Source organism: Procambarus clarkii, chromosome 43, assembly GCF_040958095.1.
Source record: "Procambarus clarkii isolate CNS0578487 chromosome 43, FALCON_Pclarkii_2.0, whole genome shotgun sequence".
Taxonomy (NCBI): domain Eukaryota; kingdom Metazoa; phylum Arthropoda; class Malacostraca; order Decapoda; family Cambaridae; genus Procambarus; species Procambarus clarkii.
In genome coordinates, this window is record NC_091192.1 from 3,445,625 (window position 1) to 3,470,683 (window position 25,059).

A 25,059-nucleotide genomic window follows, 5' to 3' on the forward strand; every position below is an offset into this window, starting at 1 on the left:
TATAGTCCAAGACACAATCTGGCTTATAGATTATTTGTTTTGTTCTTCTGTTCACCTTGCCACTGTCCAACATTGTACCATTGTGAATGGTGGTCAACATGTTCACTTCACGTCTGTCTTTCCACCACACTGAAAGCATTGCACCTGTTTTCCTTAGCTCACAATCACCAACCTGTATAGCAGTGTGATACACTGGCATTTCCCTTCGTTTTACCTTCACTGTGCCACACACTCCAGTTCTATTATCAAGAAAGAACCTGGTTAGCAAGGGACTGGTATAATATTTATCTGTGTATAATATGTGGCCCTTGTTCAGATATGGTGCAAGCAGTGTCTTCACAGGAATGTCTACATTTGTACCCGTATACATTATCATGTGTAACACCATTCTTGTTTCATAGTCACACAGTACAAAGAATTGAAATCCAAATCGGTGGCGTTTGGAGGGAATATACTGCTGGAAGGCAAGACGTCCTTTGAAAAGCACAAGGGATTCGTCAATCACAAGCTTCTGAGATGGTACGTAGAAATCCCTGTACTTTCCAATAAGTTCATTTAGTACATGCCTTACCTTCCAAAGTCTATCATCATCATTCTGGTCTTCATCATTTGCAAAATGAAGACACCTGAGGATTATCGCAACTTGGTCTCGAGACATATTTGCCAAACATTGGTGTTGGAACAGTATGGTCTTTGCTCCAATAATGGTCGAGTATGTGTTTGACACAATGTTTCATCAACATACACAGTGCCAAAATCACATACATTTCACCCACAGTTGTATCTTTCAACCGCTGCAAATGTGAAAAATCAGATAACTCCTCCTCATCAATGAAATCTGCCGCATATTTGTTCGTTTCCTGAACAATATATTCCATGAGAGGCTCATCGAAATATGCAGTAAAATAGTTCATTTCACACATATCTGCACCTTTATCAGGGAAAAGGTCTGTAATCCCAACATATGAATTATCAAACACAGGAATTTGTGGAACAAAATTTGTCCCATCACTCCACACAAAAACACCTGATGTCTTTCGAGAGCCAATAGCGGCACCATGGCGAGGAAACCGTGGACCAGGAGCTGAAGCATGTCTTGGAATAGTAGTGGCGGGCAGGGACAGTGACGGAAAATTACTTCATGTTGAGGGTCTTTGTTCATCAGCGTCCCCATGTGGTGCCATGCGGTGCCGCATGGCTGGGCCAGATGCTGCTGACGCGACAAAATGTCGCTTGGCAACACCACACACACCACTGGCACTAGCACCGAAATTATTTTCCGATTCTAAGTCACTAAAACCGGAAAATGATTCACCTTCTTCAGACTCGTCGACCAAAACATCAATATCCTGCAGGGTAGCACATAAACTGTGGGGTCTGGCACGAAGTGGAGTTGAGTGAGGGCGAGGAGGCATGGGCAAGATGCTAGGCCTAGCCCTGGTGGAGCCAGCATGTTCACACTCATCGTCGGTCGTATCCACCTCTGAGGGCTGTGTGTAGTCATGATCAAAGTCAGAGTCGTCAATATCCGATTCATCACCATCTGGGAACAAATTCTTATTACTGTAATTTTGTCCTCGGTTAGAGGTCGCGAGGAACGCCTCGTTGAGCGGGGTCGGTTGTTGGAACTTGATCATTTGCCATGGTGTCCGTCGGGTAACTGAGGCCTTTACACAATGGCGGCCTACGCTTGATTTTTTCCCAGGTGGCGTTTGTTTATGGTTGGGTGCGGCTCGCCGATGACTACCCCTATTCCACACGGGACGTTTAAATTATAGTGCTAGACACGAAAACAGCTATTAATGTATTGCGCGGTTTCAGTTTTGTTACTGAAATCATCTATATATGTATTGTGCGGGTTAAGAGTTAATATACAGACCTACTCCTTCACTTGACCTAATTACTCTGTTACATCTATATAGATTATAATTTGGGATCCAGATTTCACTATCCATGTGGTCTTTTGTGTGAGTTTCTGTAAATGCATCAAATATTGAATTCGATTCTATGAGGAGACCATTTATGAACTTAACTTTATTTCTTGAATTTGGTTTTAGACCTTGTATGTTTGCAAATATGAATGATTTCCCATAATGCGTGTCACTTCTTGTAGGCTTTGGTAGTTCTCAACCCCCCCCCCCCCCCTGCCCTCTCCACCTAGATCTAGGGTGTATTGTTTTGGTAGTGTTTCATCCAGTTTTGGTAGTAGTATGGGTGTTGTGTGGTGTAGTACCTGTGTACTTGTTGATAATCCATATTCCAGTCTTGTGGGTATCTCCCTTCCCCTCTGTAATCTTGCAGTGGTTCCATCTGACTGTTCCTCTCTCTTACATGTTCTAATCTGATTCTGCCTTCCTCTAAAAAATTTCCAGTAGTGTATATTGATCTTCCCGTCTATAACGCTCTGTACCTCTCACATGGAATTCCGGACACTGAAGATTGTAGCATTTTTTGTCCCTAATTGAAAATGTATATAATTTAGGGTGGAAGTATCTGCACTCCGTTCCAAAGCGGCATGTACCCCTCACCAACATGTTCCTGCATTTTCGAGGATACAGAAAAGTGCATTTTGCTCCTAATTTCCCATATTTGCATATTCCTTGTGCATAGAATTTGCAAATATTTTCAGTTTTTACTTTTTTCAGGGTATTTATACCTGTGCCTGTCTTGTCTACCTCTTTATTGGAGCCATCTCCATCTTTCATCCCAAGTCCTTCATTTATGCACTCATTCCCACTGTTGCTCTCATTGTTTATGTTACCTGGCTCTGAAATATTGCTGATGTTTTGTACCACAGTACCCTCTTCCTCCACACTACTGTCATGGTTCTCTAAACTACCTGTTCCTGAGTTTTGGTCGTTATTCAGTGTTTTTTTTTTCCCAGTCCGCATATATCCCTGGTAGCTTTTCTGTGAATGATAATCTCTGTGACTCGGGAATGTTTTTCATCAGTTTAGTAAGGTTTTCCCACATTAACCTGTCATTTTTGCAAACCCAGTAAATTCTTTGACTGTTTGTGCCTGCTGGAGATAATTCTGCACAGCTCGGGTGAAATCTTATGTCACAGATGCAACACTTGCATCACTTGCATCAGGACTCTATTTAACACAGAGTTCCATCGTTAATGACTGTATTCAACTTTCCAACCGATCACTATGCACTTTGAGATGTCTGTAATCAGTAATCCATGGCTGTAATCCTAAGAAATACCGGTAAATGTCACGAGTTTAACGGAGCACACACACACACAGGTCTTCCCCCCTCCCACGCTGACTGTCTTGGGGTGATCACACGATGGGGTGAGGGTTTTCCCTACCTGAATTTGATCAGTCATGCCCTCTTCTGATGTTTGCACAAGATCTAGAATGCTATTAACTCGAGTGGACCCGAGTTAATAATGCTGTCAGATGTTTAGGGATGGTGAGATTACCATCATACAGACGAGAAAGCTTTTTGAGAATGTTGGCTTCTCCTACATGTCAACAAGATTAAATTATCTGACAGAGAGGAGAGGGGGGTAGGAGAAAATAAGAAAGGAAAGGAGAGGCAGATATTCAAAGAGAAGGATGGAGAGTGGAAGAATGATGAAGAGGATGAGAGAGAAGGGAGATTTGGAGAGAGGGTGGAGAGGAAAGGAGAGGGGAGTAAATAATTAATATTATTTACTTGATGTACTGTATATGGAATGGTCAGGTGCACTCACAATTTGCAAGTGAATAGATGCATAATATTCTATTATGCATCTATGAATATATTATGAATTATATATTATATATATATACAGGTGTGTGTATATATATATATATATATATATATATATATATATATATATATATACATATATATATATATATACATATATATATATATATTATTAAATATGACCGAAAAAGTAAGATTAATAATTCTAACACGAATTTTCTCAATCTTTCGTACATTTCTTTTCACTGTTGGAGGTAAATCAAAAAGATACCTTACAAGCAGAACTTATTGCAGAAGGAGGAAAGATTCGAGGCAATTACAGAAGCACCATACTGTCCCCCGAGCTCAAAGCGGCAGCTAAAAGCCTTCGTGAGAACAAGGAGATAGTTGTCAGGAGAGGTGACAAGTCGCCAATATATGTCATTCTTAAAAAAGACGAATATCTGGCGAAAATGAACCTCATACTCTCTGACCAAACTAAGTTCCAAAGGGTAACGAAGGACACTCAGGCCGAACTGAAAGCAAAGGTCAACAAACTGATCGAAACTGTGAACGCCAAGAAATCCGGACTCCACCTGCCAAAGATCATTGGGGAATATAAACCTGGATATGCGTATGGAAATGTCAAGACACACAAGCCTGGAAACCCACTTCGGCCAATCATTAGCCAGATACCCACACCCACGTACAGACTGGCGAAGCGACTCAACGGCCTGCTGACTCCTTATGTTCCTTGCGCCTTCAGCCTGAAGTCTCCAAAGGAATTTGTTGACTTACTGCGGGGCACACGGGCCACAGGGATAAGAGCCTCGTTGGACGTAGAATCGCTGTTTACCAACGTACCTGTGGACGAGACAATCGGGATGATAGCCGACAGAGTGTATCATGATCCAGCCTGTACTCCTCTTGACATACCCGAAAATATCCTAAGGAAACTACTCCAAGCTTGTACTAAAGAGGCACCCTTCTTGAGCCCGGATGGGCACATGTATAAGCAAGTAGATGGGGTCGCCATGGGTTCTCCCCTAGGTGTCCTGTTTGCAAACTTCTACATGGGTACCATCGAGCAAAAAGTCTTAGTCGACATGAACTTGAAACCGGCCATATACTGCAGGTATGTTGACGACATTTTTACACAGGTACCTGATGTCAGACATTTGCAGGAGCTGAAGGAGGCATTTGAGCAGAGTTCCGTGCTGCGTTTCACTTACGAGATGGAAAAGGATGGGAAGCTGCCCTTTCTAGATCTAGGGGGCCTCGTAGCCTGGTGGATAGCGCGCAGGATTCGTAATTCTGTGCCGCGGGTTCGATTCCCGCACGAGGCAGAAACAAATGGGCAAAAGTTTCTTTCACCCTGAATGCCCCTGTTACCTAGCAGTAAATAGGTACCTGGGAGTTAGTCAGCTGGCTTCCTGGGGGTGGAGGCCTGGTCGAGGACCGGGCCGCGGGGACACTAAAGCCCCGAAATCATCTCAAGATATACCTCAAGATCTCAAGATAACAGTCATGGAAAAGAGCGGAGGTTTCCACACTGCAGTCTACACTAAGGAAACGAACATAGGAATGTGCCTAAATGCCAACAGCGACTGCCCAGACAGGTACAAGAGGAGTGTTGTTAACGCATATGTCGACCGTGCTCTAAGCTACAGCTCAGAATGGAAGCAAGTCGACGAAGAACTCTGTAGGGTAAGGCAGGTCCTAGTCAACAACGGCTTCTCCAATGGTTTCGTCGAAGACATCATAAGAAGGAAAGTGAAACGTCATGCAACCTCTGAAGAGACAACTAACACAACACCTATACCCCCTATTAGACTATTTTACAGGAACTTCTTTTCCACAGCTCATAAAACAGAGGAAAGGGTCCTGAAAGATATTGTTACTAGAAACGTTATCCCTACAGACAAAAATCAGAGGATACAACTGACGATTTACTATAAAACCAGAAAAACGGCCAGCCTACTCATGAGAAACTCTCCAGACACAAAGCAGAACTCTTTAAAAGAGACCAACGTCGTCTATGCCTTCAAATGCCCATTTGGGGACTGTAAGCTCCAAAAAACCCAGTATATAGGCAAGACAATAACATCTCTTTCTAGGCGTTTAACGATGCATAAACAACGGTTCTCCATTAAGGAACATATAATCTCTTCCCACAACCAAACCATCGCCAGAGAAATCCTAGTAAACAACACAGAAATCATCGATAGATACAGCGATAGCAGGCGGCTTGACATTTGCGAGGCACTACACATTAACCCTTAACATGCTCGGGGTCTAATATCCTGCTATCCACACAGGCGCATGTCATTTTGAAAAAAAAAAAATTTTTTTTTTTTTGCTAATCTGTTAAGTTCTGTTCACTGATCACGGGAAAAATAAAAAAAAGATTCTATTGTACTTACTTTTGTTGCAATAGAGCCGAGAAGCTCGGTGATGACGTCACAATCTGCATGTTCGCTCATGCGGTACACGCCCGGGAGGTGTTGCGCGTGGTCCTCAAACAGCCAGAGTTGCCACAAATATATTTTTGTGCTATTTATTTACAATGTCTAAGCGCATTTTATCTAATTTTTTTTCACTAATTGTGTTTCAAATACTGTTTGAACATATTTTGTATCAATAATTGTTGCATATTTGAGTATACACAGGCGCACACAAATGTTTTCAATTACGGCAATATAATATGTCATTACAGTCTATTATATTGTATGTTCTGCTTATATTTGTATATATTTACACACACGCACATGCTATCTGCTTATATGTTTACATATTTACACACTCGCACACGCTATACACACTTTGAGGCACACTTAGAAGATTTCTAGACTGTGGTAGTCATTGAAGCAGTCGACAGCACATAATAGGATACCACACGTTTCACACCATGTTTGCACAAGCTTCCGTTTCTTGTCTCTACGTGTCGTTGTTTTACACACCAAGCAATCACGTTGGGCTATTACACGCTTCACACCAGGTGGCAAATACTTAAGTTTGTGTGCTAGGAAGCCTTCAGTGTGAGCGAGGCGTGGAGTACCAGCATGCTGCAACAGTGGGTTTATGATGGGCCGCTGAATACCTGGGACATCTTTTGCAAACTTTCCTAATAACTGTATTGCAGCATCAAATACAAAGTCACGGAAAGTGGGCTTGCGTCCAGTTCTCACAAGGTACATGTTGAAACAGTTCAGCATGCTCATGTCCATGTTTTATGGCTCACTTTCCCACTGTTCACCATTGTTCCATCATGAATTGTTGTCAACAAGTTCACCTCTCTTTTGTCTTTCCACCGAACTGACAGAATGTTATCACTTTTCCTTCTCTGACACTCACCAACTGCAATGTCGTTGTCAAACACAGGCATTTCCCTTCGTTGTGGCTTTACTGTACCAACCAATCCGGTTCTATTTTCTAGCAAGAACCGAGCTAGCAAGGGACTTGTATAGTAATTATCTGTGTATAAAATGTGTCCCTTGTTCATCCACGGAGCCATGATGGTCTTCACTACACTCCCCGAGAATCCATGTTCGTCGTTACCGGGAATGTCTACATCACTAGCCGAGTACAGAATCATGTGTAACACGTATCCTGTCTCACAATCACAAAGAACAAAAAATTTCAGGCCAAATCGGTTTCGTTTTGAGGGAATGTACTGTTTGAATGGAACACGTCCCTTGAAAAGTATGAGAGATTCATCAACCACCAGCTTCTGTGCTGGTACGTAAAAATCTCTGAATTTTCCAATAACATCGTTCATGTAGTGCCTCACTCGCCACAGTCTATCATCAGGTGTTCGGTCCTGAACACTTCCAAAATGTAGACACCTGAGGAGTATCTGAAACCTGTCTCGTGACATATATTTCCCGAATAAAGGTGTTGGTATTGTCTTGTCCTTGCTCCAATAGTCATTTATTGCATGTTTGTGACAGCGCTTCATCAACAAACAGAGTGCCAAAAACACATACATTTCCGCCACTGTGGTATTTTTCCAACGCTGCAGTCGTGAAAATTCTGTGATTTCCCTCTCAATCAGGTAAGCAGCATGCAGGTTCGTTTGGTGTACAATGTATTCCATGAGTGGTTCATCATAGAATGCTGTAAAATATTCCATCTCAGCCATGTCCTCACCTTGATTAGGGAAAAGGTTTGTAATCCCTACATCTTTATCGTCAAAGTGAGGAATATTAGGAATAAAATCGTCACCATCACTCCACTCAAGTACACCAGGCGTCCTGCGAGATGCAGAGGAAAGACGGCGAGGAAGCGATGCATACCGGCGACCAGGAGCTGAATACCGTCTGCGAGAAGCACGGCGGCTACGTGCACGTGAGGTGGGTGCACGTGAACACGAGGGTCTTGGTCCCTCATGTGGTGCCATGCTGTGGCGCTTGGCCGGGCGAGATGCTGCTGACGCGACAATTTCTCGCCCAGTTACACCACTGGTACCAGCCACAGGCTCAATAAAACTTTGATCTGAGTCACTAAACCCAGAAAAGGAGTCACCTCCCTCTGACTTGTCACCCTCAAACAGAAAATATCCACAGGAACTGTGAGGTCGTGGTAGAATTGGGGTAGAAAATGGGCGAGGAGGCATGGGAGAGCGTATAGGCCTCGCCATGGCATGGCGGTCATTCTCACTTTCACTGCTGCTGCTACTATCACCCGACAACTGTGTATAATCCTCATCGTTGTCTGAATCGTCAAACACACTTTCTTCACCTTCAGAGAATAATTCGTGAGCTATTTGCCCTGGGGTGAGGGACTGAGTGGTGCGTGCCCGTGAGGCGTTTGACCGTGCGCTCGCCATGGTGACTCTCGCTAAACTGAGGCCTCCCATTCCATCGGATCGTGAGCTGGATTTTTTTCAAAATGGCCGCTTTTTCCTAGAGCCCCTGGGCAGCGTATGGGACCCCCAGCTACACCGCGGGCCATTCAAATCGTGCGCGGTACCCATACACTTCATATGAAGTGAAGCGCAGTTGACTGGTAAAACGATTTACACTTCATATGAAGTGATGCGCACTTTAAGGGTTAAGAAGTCAACACCAGCAATCAACAGCCAATTAATGCACAACTACATTCTACCCACCTCAAGACTCCGCTCCAATATAGAAGCATCAAGAAATATGGACCAATAGGCTTTCTACAATCACTTCCATTTCAATACCCATTGTTTCGTGTTCTGTCTTGTGTCGATGAAATTAATACCCTATTAATGCCACCTCTTGTTCTGTCTTGTGTTGATGAAAATAATACCCTATTAATGCCACCTCACCCCATCCACCTCACTCAAATGTAGATATAAACGAAACCAGGAGATGTGTAAGTTCTATTCAGTTGTGTATTTGTAAACTAAAAGTCTTTGAAAATGTAATAAGTTTTACGAAACGCGCTCGTGTCGCGTCAGACTAGAAATAAAAATGAATTTTGGAGAATTGATTTTTGATTTACCTCCAACAGTGAAAAGAAATGTACGAAAGATTGAGAAAATTCGTGTTAGAATTATTAATCTTACTTTTTCGGTCATATTTAATAATATATGTCTACAGGAAAGACTGCTACCAAAATATACTAATATATATATATATATATATATATATATATATATATATATATATATATATATATATATATATATATATATATATATATACTATTATGAATATTCTATTCATCAAATATCGAAAACATTAGTGATGTGATACTGAAGCAAGAAATAACCGGGGCAGATTCTACAGTCTAAGAAAACAGCACTGACCTGAAATATTTGTGGTTCCTGCAGTGTCCTGATAATGGAATCTTGCAGACTAATACTTCCCTGTGCAATTAGTGAACGAAGTGAAGATGTAGACCATGCCTTCTTAGCATCTTGTGACCTGACATCTACCAAGGCTGACCCAACACGGGACAGGCCCCGCAGCACTGTAACCAAGTCACTTGTACGGGGTGGCTTTGCCATCCTCTGCAAGTAAATAAATGGTTTGAATCATATTACATGTTGATTATTAACATGTTATTACATGTTGGAGGAATACAGATAAATTGTGAAAAAAAAGCATCAAAACAAAATCCACTGGAATCTGATTAAGACCGCTTCCACTCACAGTTGAGTATGAAGTGCACAACAGCATCCAGTGGCAGCAACACTTAGAAGAAGCCAGTCTCATTTTCAAAAGAATAATAGTACACATAACATTATTTAATTTTTTAGCACAACTATTGTTCTGAATATTTCACAACAAGAACACAAAAAAATCCTAGTCTATAGGAAAGAACCAACAATGTGGGAAGAATCAGTAGTGTGGGAAGAACCAACAGTGTAGGAAGAACCAACAGTGTGGGAAGAACCAGTAGTGGGAAGAACCAACAGTGTGGGTAGAACCAACAGTGTGGGAAGACCCAACAGTGTAGGAAAAACCAACAGTGTGAGAAGAGCGAACAGTGTGTGAAGAACCAGTAGAGTGGGAAGAACCAGAAGTGTGGGAAGAACCAACAGTGTGGGAAGAACCAACAGTGTGGGAAGAACAGTAGTGTGGGAAGAACCAGTAGTGAGGGAAGAACCAACAGTGTGGGAAGAACCAACAGTGCGGGAAGAACCAACAGTGTGGGAAGAACCAGTAGTGAGGGAAGAACCAACAGTGTGGGAAGAACCAACAGTGCGGGAAGAACCAACAGTGTGGGAAGAACCAACAATGTTGGAAGAACCAACAGTGTGGGAAGAATCAGTAGTGAGGGAAGAACCAGTAGTGTGGGAAGAACCAACAGTGTGGAAAGAACCAGAAGAGTGGGAAGAACCAACAGTGTGGGAAGAACCAACAGTGTGGGAAGAACCAACAGTGTGGGAAGAACCAACAGTGTAGGAAGAACCAACAGTGTGGGAAGAACCAACAGTGTGGGAAGAACCAACAGTGTGGGAAGAACCAACAGTGTGGGAAGAACCAACAGTGTTTGAAAAACCAACAGTGTGTGAAGAACCAACAGTGTGTGAAGAACCACCATTGTTAGAAGAACCAGAAGTGTGGGAAGAACCAGTAGTGGGAAGAACCAACAGTGTGAGTAGAACCAACAGTGTGGGAAGAACCAACAATGTGGGAAAAACCAACAGCGTGAGAAGAACGAACAGTGTGGGAAGAACCAGTATAGTGGGAAGAACCAGAAATGTGGGAAGAACCAGTAGTGTGGGAAGAACCAGTAGTATGGGAAGAACCAACAGTGTAGGAACAACCAGTAGTGTGGGAAGAACCAACAGTGTGGGAAGAACCATTAGTGTGGGAAGAACCAACAGTGTGGGAAGAACCAACAGAGTAGGAAGAACCAACAGTGTGGGAAGAACCAGCAGTGTGGGAAGAACCAACAGTGTGGGAAGAACCAACAGTGTGGGAAGAACCAACAATGTGGGAAGAACCAACAGTGTGGGAAGAACCAACAGTGTGTGAAGAACCAACAGTGTGGGAAGAACCAACAGTGTGGGAAGAACCAACAGTGTAGGAAAAACCAACAGTGTGAGAAGAGCGAAGTGTGTGAAGAACCAGTAGAGAGGGAAGAACCAGAAGTGTGGGAAGAACCAGTAGTGTGGGAAGAACCAGTAGTGTGGGAAGAACCAACAGTGTGGGAAGAACCAACAGTGTGGGAAGAACCAACAGTGCGGGAAGAACCAACAGTGTAGGAAGAACCAACAGTGTGGGAAGAACCAACAATGTAGGAAGAACCAACAGTGTGGGAAGAATCAGTAGTATGGGAAGAACCAGTAGTGTGGGAAGAACCAGTAGTGTGGGAAGAACCAACAGTGTGGAAAGAACCAGAAGAGTGGGAAGAACCAACAGTGTGGGAAGAACCAACAGTGTGGGAAGAACCAACAGTGTGGGAAGAACCAACAGTGTGGGAAGAACCAACAGTGTTTGAAAAACCAACAGTGTGTGAAGAACCAACAGTGTGTGAAGAACCAACAGTGTGTGAAGAACCAACAGTGTTAGAAGAACCAGAAGTGTGGGAAGAACCAACAGTGTGGGTAGAACCAACAGTGTGGGAAGAACCAACAGCGTGAGAAGAACGAACAGTGTGGGAAGAACCAGTAGAGTGGGAAGAACCAGAAATGTGGGAAGAACCAGTAGTGTGGGAAGAACCAGAAGTGTGGGAAGAACCAACAGTGTAGGAACAACCAGTAGTGTGGGAAGAACCAACAGTGTGGGAAGAACCAACAGTGTGGGAAGAACCATTAGTGTGGGAAGAACCAACAGTGTGGGAAGAACCAACAGTGTAGGAAGAACCCATAGTGTGGGAAGAACCAACAGTGTAGGAAGAACCAACAGTGTGGGAAGAACCAGTAGTGTGGGAAGAACCAGTAGTGTGGGAAGAACCAACAGTGTGGGAAGAACCAACAGTGTGGGAAGAACCAACAGTGTGGGAAGAACCAACAGTGTGGGAAGAACCAACAGTGTTAGAAGAACCAACAGTGTGGGAAGAACCAACAGTGTGGGAAAAACCAACAGTGTGAGAAGAATGAACAGTGTGGGAAGAACCAGTAGAGTGGGAAGAACCAGAAATGTGGGAAGAACCAGTAGTGTGGGAAGAACCAGTAGTGTGGGAAGAACCAACAATGTAGGAACAACCAGTAGTGTGGGAAGACCCAACAGTGTGGGAAGAACCAACAGTGTGGGAAGAACCAACAGTGTGGGAAGAACCATTAGTTTGGGAAGAACCAACAGTGTGGGAAGAACCAACAGTGTGAAAAGAATCAACAGTGTGTGAAGAACCAACAGTGTTAGAAGAACCAGAAGTGTGGGAAGAACCAACAGTGTGGGAAGAACCAACAGTGTGGGAAGAACCAACAGTGTGGGAAGAACCAACAGTGTAGGAAGAACCCATAGTGTGGGAAGAACCAGTAGAGTGGGAAGAACCAGAAGTGTTGGAAGGACCAGCAGTGTGGGAAGAACCAACAGTGTAGGAAGAACCAGTAGTGTGGGAAGAACCAGTAGTGTGGGAAGAACCAACAGTGTGGGAAGAACCAACAGAGTGGGAAGAACCAGTAGTGTGGGAAGAACCAACAGTGTAGAAAAAACCAACAGTGTGGGAAGAACCAACAGTGTGGGAAGAACCAACAGTGTGAAAAGAATCAACAGTGTGTGAAGAACCAACAGTGTTAGAAGAACCAGAAGTGTGGGAAGAACCAACAGTGTGGGAAGAACCAACAGTGTGGGAAGAACCAACAGTGTGGGAAGAACCAACAGTGTGGGAAGAACCAGTAGTGTGGGAAGAACCAACAGTGTGGGAAGAACCAACAGTGCGGGAAGAACCAACAGTGTGGGAAAAACCAACAATGTAGGAAGAACCAACAGTGTGGGAAGAACCAACAGTGTGGGAAGAACCAACAGTGTGAAAAGAATCAACAGTGTGAAAAGAATCAACAGTGTGGGAAGAACCAACAGTGTGGGAAGAACCAACAGTGTGGGAAGAACCAACAGTGTGGGAAGAACCAACAGTGTGGGAAGAACCAACAGTGTGGGAAGAACCAACAGTGTGAAAAGAATCAACAGTGTGGGAAGAACCAACAGTGTGGAAAGAACCAGAGGAGTGGGAAGAACCAACAGTGTGGGAAGAACCAACAGTGTGGGAAGAACCAACAGTGTAGGAAGAACCAACAGCGTGGGAAGAACCAACAGTGTGGGAAGAACCAACAGTGTGGGAAGAACCAACAGTGATTGAAAAACCAACAGTGCGTGAAGAACCAACAGTGTGTGAAGAACCAACAGTGTGTGAAGAACCAACAGTGTTAGAAGAACCAGAAGTGTGGGAAGAACCAGTAGTGGGAAGAACCAACAGTGTGGGTAGAACCAACAGTGTGGGAAGAACCAACAATGTGGGAAAAACCAACAGCGTGAGAAGAACGAACAGTGTGGGAAGAACCAGTAGAGTGGGAAGAACCAGTATTGTGGGAAGAACCAGTAGTGTGGGAAGAACCAGTAGTGTGGGAAGAACCAACAGTGTGGGAAGAACCAACAGTGTGGGAAGAACCATTAGTGTGGGAAGAACCAACAGTGTAGGAACAACCAGTAGTGCAGGAAGAACCAACAGTGTGGGAAGAACCAACAGTGTGGGAAGAAGCATTAGTGTGGGAAGAACCAACAGTGTGGGAAGAACCAACAGTGTAGGAAGAACCCATAGTGTGGGAAGAACCAACAGTGTAGGAAGAACCAACAGTGTGGGAAGAACCAGTAGTGTGGGAAGAACCAGTAGTGTGGGAAGAACCAACAGTGTAGGAAGAATCAGTAGTGTGGGAAGAACCAGTAGTGTGGGAAGAACGAACAGTGTGGGAAGAACCAACAGTGTGGGAAGAACCAACAGTGTGGGAAGAACGAACAGTGTGGGAAGAACCAACAGTGTGGGAAGAACCAACAGTGTGGGAAGAACCAACAGTGTGGGAAGAACCAGTAGTGTGGGAAGAACCAGTAGTGTGGAAAGAACCACTAGTGTGGGAAGAACAAATAGTGTGGGAAGAACAAGTAGTGTGGGAAGAACCAGCAGTGTGGGAAGAACGAACAGTGTGGGAAGAACCAACAATGTAGGAAGAACCAACAATGTAGGAAGAATCAGTAGTGTGAGAAGAACGAACAGTGTGGGAAGAACGAACAGTGTGGGAAGAACCAACAGTGTGGGAAGAACCAACAGTGTGAGAAGAACGAACAGTGTGGGAAGAACCAACAGTGTGGGAAGAACGAACAGTGTGGGAAGAACCAACAGTGTGGGAAGAATCAACATTGTGGGAAGAACCAACAAAGTGGGAAGAATCAACAGTGTGGGAAGAACCAACAGTGTGGGAAGAGCCAACAGCGTGGGAAGAACCAACAGTGTGGGAAGAACAAACAGCGTGGGAAGAACCAACAGTGTGGGAAGAACCAACAGTGTGGGAAGAACCAACAGTGTGGGAAGAACCAGTAGTGTGGGAAGAACCAGTAGTGTGGGAAGAACCAACAGTGTGGGAAGAACCAAAAGTAGGAAGAACCAGTAGTGTGGGAAGAACCAGCAGTGTGGGAAGAACCAGTAGTGTGGGAAGAACCAACAGTGTGGGAAGAACCAAAAGTGTGGGAAGAACCAACAGTGTGGGAAGAACCAGTACTGTGGGAAGAACCAACAATGTAGGAACAACCAGTAGTGTGGGAAGACCCAACAGTGTGGGAAAAACCAACAGTGTGGGAAGAACCAACAGTGTGGGAAGAACCATTAGTTTGGGAAGAACCAACAGTGTGGGAAGAACCAACAGTGTGAAAAGAATCAACAGTGTGTGAAGAACCAACAGTGTTAGAAGAACCAGAAGTGTGGGAAGAACCAACAGTGTGGGAAGAACCAACAGTGTGGGATGAACCAACAGTGTGGGAAGAACCAACAGTGTGGGAAGAACCAACAGTGTAGGAAGAACCCATAGTGTGGGAAGAACCAGTAGAGTGGGAAGAACCAGAAGTGTTGGAAGGACCAGTAGTGTGGGAAGAACCAACAGTGTAGGAAGAACCAGTAGTGTGGGAAGAACCAGTAGTGTGGGAAGAACCAACAGTGTGGGAAGAACCAACAGAGTGGGAAGAACCAGTAGTGTGGGAAGAACCAACAGTGTAGAAAAAACCAACAGTGTGGGAAGAACCAACAGTGTGGGAAGAACCAACAGTGTGAAAAGAATCAACAGTGTGTGAAGAACCAACAGTGTTAGAAGAACCAGAAGTGTGGGAAGAACCAACAGTGTGGGAAGAACCAACAGTGTGGGAAGAACCAACAGTGTGGGAAGAACCAACAGTGTGGGAAGAACCAGTAGTGTGGGAAGAACCAACAGTGTGGGAAGAACCAACAGTGCGGGAAGAACCAACAGTGTGGGAAGAACCAACAATGTAGGAAGAACCAACAGTGTGGGAAGAACCAACAGTGTGGGAAGAACCAACAGTGTGAAAAGAATCAACAGTGTGGGAAGAACCAACAGTGTGGGAAGAACCAACAGTGTGGGAAGAACCAACAGTGTGGGAAGAACCAACAGTGTGGGAAGAACCAACAGTGTGGGAAGAACCAACAGTGTGGGAAGAACCAACAGTGTGAAAAGAATCAACAGTGTGGGAAGAACCAACAGTGTGGAAAGAACCAGAGGAGTGGGAAGAACCAACAGTGTGGGAAGAACCAACAGTGTGGGAAGAACCAACAGTGTAGGAAGAACCAACAGCGTGGGAAGAACCAACAGTGTGGGAAGAACCAACAGTGTGGGAAGAACCAACAGTGATTGAAAAACCAACAGTGTGTGAAGAACCAACAGTGTGTGAAGAACCAACAGTGTGTGAAGAACCAACAGTGTTAGAAGAACCAGAAGTGTGGGAAGAACCAGTAGTGGGAAGAACCAACAGTGTGGGTAGAACCAACAGTGTGGGAAGAACCAACAATGTGGGAAAAACCAACAGCGTGAGAAGAACGAACAGTGTGGGAAGAACCAGTAGAGTGGGAAGAACCAGTATTGTGGGAAGAACCAGTAGTGTGGGAAGAACCAGTAGTGTGGGAAGAACCAACAGTGTGGGAAGAACCAACAGTGTGGGAAGAACCATTAGTGTGGGAAGAACCAACAGTGTAAGAACAACCAGTAGTGCAGGAAGAACCAACAGTGTGGGAAGAACCAACAGTGTGGGAAGAACCATTAGTGTGGGAAGAACCAACAGTGTGGGAAGAACCAACAGTGTAGGAAGAACCCATAGTGTGGGAAGAACCAACAGTGTAGGAAGAACCAACAGTGTGGGAAGAACCAGTAGTGTGGGAAGAACCAGTAGTGTGGGAAGAACCAACAGTGTAGGAAGAATCAGTAGTGTGGGAAGAACCAGTAGTGTGGGAAGAACGAACAGTGTGGGAAGAACCAACAGTGTGGGAAGAACAAACAGTGTGGGAAGAACGAACAGTGTGGGAAGAACCAACAGTGTGGGAAGAACCAACAGTGTGGGAAGAACCAACAGTGTGGGAAGAACCAGTAGTGTGGGAAGAACCAACAGTGTGGGAAGAACCAACAGTGTGGGAAGAACCAACAGTGTGGGAAGAACCAACAGCGTGGGAAGAACCAACAGTGTGGGAAGAACCAACAGTGTGGGAAGAACCAGTAGTGTGGGAAGAACCAGTAGTGTGGAAAGAACCACTAGTGTGGGAAGAACAAATAGTGTGGGAAGAACAAGTAGTGTGGGAAGAACCAGCAGTGTGGGAAGAACGAACAGTGTGGGAAGAACCAACAATGTAGGAAGAACCAACAATGTAGGAAGAATCAGTAGTGTGAGAAGAACGAACAGTGTGGGAAGAACCAACAGTGTGAGAAGAACGAACAGTGGGAAGAACCAACAGTGTGGGAAGAACCAACAGTGTGAGAAGAACGAACAGTGTGGGAAGAACCAACAATGTAGGAAGAACCAACAATGTAGGAAGAATCAGTAGTGTGAGAAGAACGAACAGTGTGGGAAGAACCAACAGTGTGAGAAGAACGAACAGTGTGGGAAGAACCAACAGTGTGGGAAGAACGAACAGTGTGGGAAGAACCAACAGTGTGGGAAGAATCAACATTGTGGGAAGAACCAACAAAGTGGGAAGAATCAACAGTGTGGGAAGAACCAACAGTGTGGGAAGAACCAACAGCGTGGGAAGAACCAACAGTGTGGGAAGAACCAACAGTGTGGGAAGAACCAGTAGTGTGGGAAGAACCAGTAGTGTGGGAAGAACCAGTAGTGTGGGAAGAACCAACAGTGTAGGAACAACCAGTAGTGTGGGAAGAACCAACAATGTGGGAAGAACCAACAATGTGGGAAGAACGAAGAATGTGGGAAGAACCAACAGTGTGGGAAGAACCAACAGTGTGGGAAGAACCAACAGTGTGCGAAGAACGAACAGTGTGGGAAGAACCAACAGTGTTAGAAGAACCAACAGTTAGAAGAAACAACAGTGTGGGAAGAACCAACAGTGTGGGAAGAACCAACAGTGTGGGAAGAACCAGTAGTGGGAAGAACCAACAGTGTTAGAAGAAACAACAGTGTTAGAAGAACCAACAGTGTGGGAAGAACCAACAGCGTGGGAAGAACCAACAGCGTGGGAAGAACCAACAGTGTGGGAAGAACCAACAGTGTGGGAAGAACCAAGTGTGGGAAGAACCAGTAGTGTGGGAAGAACCAGTAGTGTGGGAAGAACCAGTAGTGTGGGAAGAACCAACAGTGTGGGAAGAACCAGTAGTGTGGGAAGAACCAACAGTGTGAGAAGAACCAACAGTGTGGGAAGAACCAACAGTGTTAGAAGAACCAACAGTGTGGGAAGAACCAACAGCGTGGGAAGAACCAACAGTGTGGGAAGAACCAACAGTGTGGGAAGAACCAGTAGTGTGGGAAGAACCAAGTGTGGGAAGAACCAGTAGTGTGGGAAGAACCAGTAGTGTGGGAAGAACCAACAGTGTGGGAAGAACCAGTAGTGTGGGAAGAACCAACAGTGTGAGAAGAACCAACAGTGTGGGAAGAACCAACAGTGTGGAAAGAACCAGTAGTGTGGGAAGAACCAGTAGTGTGGGAAGAACCAGTAGTGTGGGAAGAACAAGTAGTGTGGGAAGAACCAACAGTGTAGGAAGAACCAGTAGTGTGGGAAGAACCAACAGTGTGGGAAGAACCAACAGTGTGGGAATAACCAGTAGTGTGGGAAGAACCAACAGTGTGAGAAGAACCAACAGTGTGGGAAGAACCAACAGTGTGGGAAGAACCAGTAGTGTGGGAAGAACCAACAGTGTTAGAAGAACCAACAGTGTGGGAAGAACCAACAGCGTGGGAAGAACCAACAGTGTGGGAAGAACCAACAGTGTGGGAAGAACCAACAGTGTGGGAAGAACCAACAGTGTGGGAAGAACCAGTAGTGTGGGAAGAACCAGTAGTGTGGGAAGAACCAACAGTGTGGGAAGAACGAACAGTGTGGGAAGAACCAACAATGTAGGAAGAACCAACAATGTAGGAAGAACCAACAATGTAGGAAGAACCAACAGTGTGGGAAGAACCAGTAGTGTGGGAAGAACCAGTAGTGTGGGAAGAACCAGTAGTGTGGGAAGAACCAGTAGTGTGGGAAGAACCAGTAGTGTGGGAAGAACCAACAGTGTGGGAAGAACCAACAGTGTGGGAAGAACCAGTAGTGTGGGAAGAACCAGTAGTGTGGGAAGAACCAACAGTGTGGGAAGAACCAACAGTGTGGGAAGAACCAGTAGTGTGGGAAGAACCATCAGTGTGGGAAGAACCAACAGTGTGGGAAGAAGCAACAGTGTGGGAAGAACCAGTAGTGTGGGAAGAACCAGTAGTGTGGAAAGAACCAACAGTGTAGGAAGGACCAGTAGTGTGGGAAGAACCAACAGTGGGAAGAACCAACAGTGTGGGAAGAACCAACAGTGTGGGAAGAACCAAAAGTGTGGGAAGAACCAGTAGTGTGGGAAGAACCAACAGTGTGGGAAGAACCAACAGTGTGGGAAGAACCAGTAGTGTGGGAAGAACCAACAGTGTGGGAAGAACCAACAGTGTGTGAAGAACCAACAGTGTCTGATGAACCAACAGTGTGTGAAGAACCAACAGTGTGGGAAGAACCAACAGTGTAGGAAGAACCAACAGTGTGGGAAGAACCAGTAGTGTGGGAAGAACCAGTAAAGTGGGAAGAACCAACAGTGTGGGAAGAACCAACAGTGTGGGAAGAACCAACAGTGTAGGAAGAACCAACAGTGTGGGAAGAACCAACAGTGTGGGAAGAACCAGTAAAGTGGGAAGAACCAACAGTGTGGGAAGAACCAACAGTGTGGGAAGAACCAACAGTGTGGGAAGAACCAACAGTGTGGGAAGAACCAGTAGTGTGGGAAGAACCAACAGTGTGGGAAGAACCAGTAAAGTGGGAAGAACCAGAAGTGTGAGAAGAACCAACAGTGTGGGAAGAACCAACAGTGTGGGAAGAACCAACAGTGTAGGAAGAACCAACAGTGTGGGAAGAACCAACAGTGTGGGAAGAACCAGTAAAGTGGGAAGAACCAACAGTGTGGGAAGAACCAACAGTGTGGGAAGAACCAGTAGTGTGGGAAGAACCAACAGTGTGGGAAGAACCAGTAAAGTGGGAAGAACCAACAGTGTGGGAAGAACCAACAGTGTGGGAAGAACCAGTAGTGTGGGAAGAACCAACAGTGTGGGAAGAACCAGTAAAGTGGGAAGAACCAGAAGTGTGAGAAGAACCAACAGTGTGGGGAGATTCAACAGTGTGGGTAGAACCAACAGTGTGGGAAGAACCAACAGTGTGGGAAGAACCAACAGTGTGGGAAGAACCAACAGTGTGGGAAGAACCAACTGTGTAGGTAGAACCAACAGTGTGGGATGAACCAGAAGTGTGGGAAGAACCAACAGTGTGGGAAGAACCAGCAGTGTGGGAAGAACCAACAGTGTGGGAAGAACCAACAGTGTGGGAAGAACCAACAGTGTGGGATGAACCAACAGTGTGGGAAGAACCAACAGTTTAGGAAGAAGCATCCAGCTAAGAGGAATACAACATGGGAGAAAGACCATGTAGGAGGAAGGCAACATGGAAGACAATGTGGAAGACAATGTGGGAGGGATATGGTTGAGCAATGTGGCCGGCGGCTACTGCACCAGCCTGGGGACGTCAGCACAATACTGTCAAGACTTTCCTGGTTCCCGCCAGACCTCCACCACGGCTCAGCCTCACATTACAGTACACGTCACCGCTTACACTGCTGCTGCTAACTTGCCGCAACGACCCGGTAACCTTTATTATTTTACTGTCAATCTTTTAGACATCGTAGCTCATTGTTACGTCACCCACCGCCTGGTTTATTTTTTTTTTAAATTTTGCCCCGAGGGGCGAGTTTATTGGGCAGCGCCACTTGTCTTGTGAGTGGACACACCGCCATAGCAGCATGTACAACACTCCCCAATAGGAAGAAAACCCGCTGGGTTGTTCATCCTGTCACTTGTACCCAGACACAGCTGGGACTTGCTTAACTGTCTCAAGTGAACAGCTCCTCAAACAAGAAGATTAACATTTATCAACCCTTAAAAGCTTGCGTTATCTTGCGGGTGCAAAATGGGGGAATCTTTTAAGAACAGTATCAATATTTGACAAATAGTGTTTTCCTAACTCAAACAATGTGGGGTTTATTATTCTACACATACTTCTGATGTGTCTCACGTTCATGTCACGTTCCTAGAACAGTCACCACCTCTCATGTTTAGGTCTGGCTCCACCTCTCATGTTTAGGTCTGGCTCCACCTACCATGTTTAGGTCTAGCTCCACCTCTCATGTTTAGGTCTGGCTCCACCTCTCATGTTTAGGTCTGGCTCCACCTCCCATGTTTAGGTCTGGCTCCACCTCCCATGTTTAGGTCTGGCTCCACCTCCCATGTTTAGGTCTGTCTCCACCTCCCACATGTAGGTCTGTCCACTGTTTTAGGTCTGCCAAACTGTTATTTACAGTTTGTAAATAACAATTATTATTATCATTACGTGGTGGGATACTGGGAGTTGCGTAGAGCGCGAGAGACTGGCCAAGGAAGTACGAAGTGTTGAGAGAGGCTGAGGCTACTGATGTTCCAGGTGGCGGCACCCACTAGACCACCATGCTCGCCTGCCCAGGGGGCCCAGCCACCTCACACCACTGCCTCTAAACATTTGCGGAGGAGCGACCACATTTACAGGTACTTGTCTCACGCAAAGTTTCAAGTCAATGGGTGGCTCGCTAGAGAGATCTTGACGACTGGTCTGGGACACGTCTAGGTAAGAGACAGTATGACTTTACCTGCTATAACCATCCACATCATCCAGGAAGTCTTATACACTTTACCTCGGGGACTGACAAGTGCCAACAGTACCATCTTCACTTGTGAACATGTTGTGTTAGTCTGTGGCTCTCACCTGCCTCAGGTGAACATGTTGTGTTAGTCTGTGGCTCTCACCAGCCTCAAGTGAACATGTTGTGTTAGTCTGTGGCTCTCACCAGCCTCAAGTGAACATGTTGTGTTAGTCTGTGGCTCTCACCAGCCTCAGGTGAACATGTTGTGTTAGTCTGTGGCTCTCACCAGCCTCAAGTGAACATGTTGTGTTAGTCTGTGGCTCTCACCAGCCTCAAGTGAACATGTTGTGTTAGTCTGTGGCTATCACCAGCCTCAAGTGAACATGTTGTGTTAGTCTGTGGCTCTCACCAGCCTCAAGTGAACATGTTGTGTTAGTCTGTGGCTCTCACCAGCCTCAAGTGAACATGTTGTGTTAGTCTGTGGCTCTCACCAGCCTCAGGTGAACATGTTGTGTTAGTCTGTGGCTCTCACCAGCCTCAGGTGAACATGTTGTGTTAGTCTGTGGCTCTCACCAGCCTCAGGTGAACATGTTGTGTTAGTCTGTGGCTCTCACCAGCCTCAGGTGAACATGTTGTGTTAGTCTGTGGCTCTCACCAGCCTCAAGTGAACATGTTGTGTTAGTCTGTGGCTCTCACCAGCCTCAAGTGAACATGTTGTGTTAGTCTGTGGCTCTCACCAGCCTCAAGTGAACATGTTGTGTTAGTCTGTGGCTCTCACCAGCCTCAAGTGAACATGTTGTGTTAGTCTGTGGCTATCACCAGCCTCAAGTGAACATGTTGTGTTAGTCTGTGGCTCTCACCAGCCTCGAGTGAACATGTTGTGTTAGTCTGTGGCTCTCACCAGCCTCGAGTGAACATGTTGTGTTAGTCTGTGGCTCTCACCAGCCTCGAGTGAACATGTTGTGTTAGTCTGTGGCTCTCACCAGCCTCAAGTGAACATGTTGTGTTAGTCTGTGGCTCTCACCAGCCTCAAGTGAACATGTTGTGTTAGTCTGTGGCTCTCACCAGCCTCAAGTGAACATGTTGTGTTAGTCTGTGGCTCCTGAGAGCCACAGTAACTTGGACTATGGTTTACAGGTCTTGTTAACAGGAACTTCATGATACTCTGGGACGAGCTGGTGTCACAAGGCACCACCAGCCACGCAACCCATGCCCTGCAGTGATCACTTCAACACCCAGCACCGGGTTCGAGCCTCGGGCAGAGCGGGGTGACTGGGTACCAATCCTAACTGTTTACCCATGTTCACCTGGCGGTAATTGGAGATGTGATCGATTAGTGAATTGTCTACATGGTCACCCATCCAGTGAATAGCCACACCCACATATGCGGTGTCTACATCCCTACGTCAACAAATGCTACAGAAAGGCTAATGTTACGTCAACAGCTGGAAACACGCTATATATCTTACAACTACTTGCTCCATAGTCACGATACAGCACACACACTCAACATTCACAAAGCTCACCTCTCACTTGATCTTAGGAGAGCTCACCTCTCACTTGATCTTAGGAGAGCTCACCTCTCACTTGATCTTAGGAGAGCTCACCTCTCACTTGATCTTAGGAGAGCTCACCTCTCACTTGATCTTAGGAGAGCTCACCTCTCACTTGATCTTAGGAGAGCTCACCTCTCACTTCATCTTAGGAGAGCTCACCTCTCACTTGATCTTAGGAGAGCTCACCTCTCACTTCATCTTAGGAGAGCTCACCTCTCACTTGATCTTAGGAGAGCTCACCTCACATTTGATCTTAGGAGAGCTCACCTCTCACTTGATCTTAGGAGAGCTCACCTCTCACTTGATCTTAGGAGAGCTCACCTCTCATTTGATCTTAGGAGAGCTCACCTCTCACTTGATCTTAGGAGAGCTCACCTCTCACTTGATCTTAGGAGAGCTCACCTCTCACTTGATCTTAGGAGAGCTCACCTCTCACTTGATCTTAGGAGAGCTCACCTCTCACTTGATCTTAGGAGAGCTCACCTCTCACTTGATCTTAGGAGAGCTCACCTCTCACTTGATCTTAGGAGAGCTCACCTCTCACTTGATCTTAGGAGAGCTCACCTCTCACTTGATCTTAGGAGAGCTCACCTCTCACTTCATCTTAGGAGAGCTCACCTCTCACTTGATCTTAGGAGAGCTCACCTCACATTTGATCTTAGGAGAGCTCACCTCTCACTTGATCTTAGGAGAGCTCACCTCTCACTTGATCTTAGGAGAGCTCACCTCTCACTTGATCTTAGGAGAGCTCACCTCTCATTTGATCTTAGGAGAGCTCACCTCTCACTTGATCTTAGGAGAGCTCACCTCTCACTTGATCTTAGGAGAGCTCACCTCTCACTTGATCTTAGGAGAGCTCACCTCTCACTTGATCTTAGGAGAGCTCACCTCTCACTTGATCTTAGGAGAGCTCACCTCTCACTTGATCTTAGGAGAGCTCACCTCTCACTTGATCTTAGGAGAGCTCACCTCTCACTTGATCTTAGGAGAGCTCACCTCTCACTTCATCTTAGGAGAGCTCACCTCTCACTTCATCTTAGGAGAGCTCACCTCACATTTGATCTTAGGAGAGCTCACCTCTCACTTGATCTTAGGAGAGCTCACCTCTCACTTGACTACAGGAGCCAGGCTTGACTACAAGGGGTCAGGCTTGACTACAGGAGCCAGGCTTGACTACAGGAGCCAGGCTTGACTACAGGAGCCAGGCTTGACTACAGGAGCCAGGCTTGACTACAGGAGCCAGGCTTGACTACAGGAGCCAGGCCTGACTACAGGAGCCAGGCTTGACTACAGGAGCCAGGCTTGACTACAGGAGCCAGGCTTGACTACAGGAGCCAGGCTTGACTACAGGAGCCAGGCTTGACTACAGGAGCCAGGCTTGAAAACAGGGGCCAGGGCTTGACTACAGGAGCCAGGCTTGACTACAGGGGCCAGGGCTTGACTACAGGAGCCAGGCTTGACTACAGGGGCCAGGGCTTGACTACAGGAGCCAGGCTTGACTACAGGGACCAGGCTTGACTACAGGGGCCAGGCTTGACTACAGGAGCCAGGCTTGACTACAGGAGCCAGGCTTGACTACAGGAGCCAGGCTTGACTACAGGAGCCAGGCTTGACTACAGGAGCCAGGCTTGACTACAGGGACCAGGCTTGACTACAGGGGCCAGGCTTGACTACAGGGGCCAGGCTTGACTACAGGAGCCAGGCTTGACTACAGGGACCAGGCTTGACTACAGGGGCCAGGCTTGACTACAGGGGCCAGGCTTGACTACAGGAGCCAGGCTTGAATACAGGAGCCAGGCTTGACTACAGGGGCCAAGCTTGACTACAGGGGCCAAGCTTGACTACAGGGACCAGGCTTGACTACAGGGACCAGGCTTGACTACAGGGACCAGGCTTGACTACAGGGACCAGGCTTGACTACAGGGACCAGGCTTGACTACAGGGGCCAGGCTTGACTACAGGAGCCAGGCTTGACTATAGGAGCCAGGCTTGACTACAAGGGGTCAG

At 46.1% G+C, this 25,059-nt stretch overlaps 2 protein-coding genes across 3 annotated transcripts in view; both read right to left on the bottom strand.

The window, feature by feature from the left end:
• The window catches only part of Coq8 (ubiquinone biosynthesis protein COQ8, mitochondrial), a 350,169-nt gene that overhangs the window by 196,386 nt on the left and 128,724 nt on the right, over positions 1–25,059 (bottom strand). For both annotated transcript variants that reach the window (XM_069299996.1, XM_069299995.1), the window contains exon 2: positions 9,461–9,664. In XM_069299996.1, the coding sequence (XP_069156097.1) occupies positions 9,461–9,661 (201 nt within the window). In that variant the 5' untranslated portion in view covers positions 9,662–9,664. The remainder of the gene's footprint in view (positions 1–9,460; positions 9,665–25,059) is intronic.
• Positions 9,787–16,653, bottom strand: LOC138350061 (uncharacterized; the record flags this gene model as incomplete). Its single annotated transcript, XM_069300343.1, is given in 6 exon segments — positions 9,787–9,848; positions 10,606–10,747; positions 12,370–12,756; positions 12,982–14,165; positions 14,816–16,055; positions 16,057–16,653. Coding segments are annotated over 6 exon segments (3,612 nt in total), but the record flags the coding sequence as incomplete, so codon positions are not given.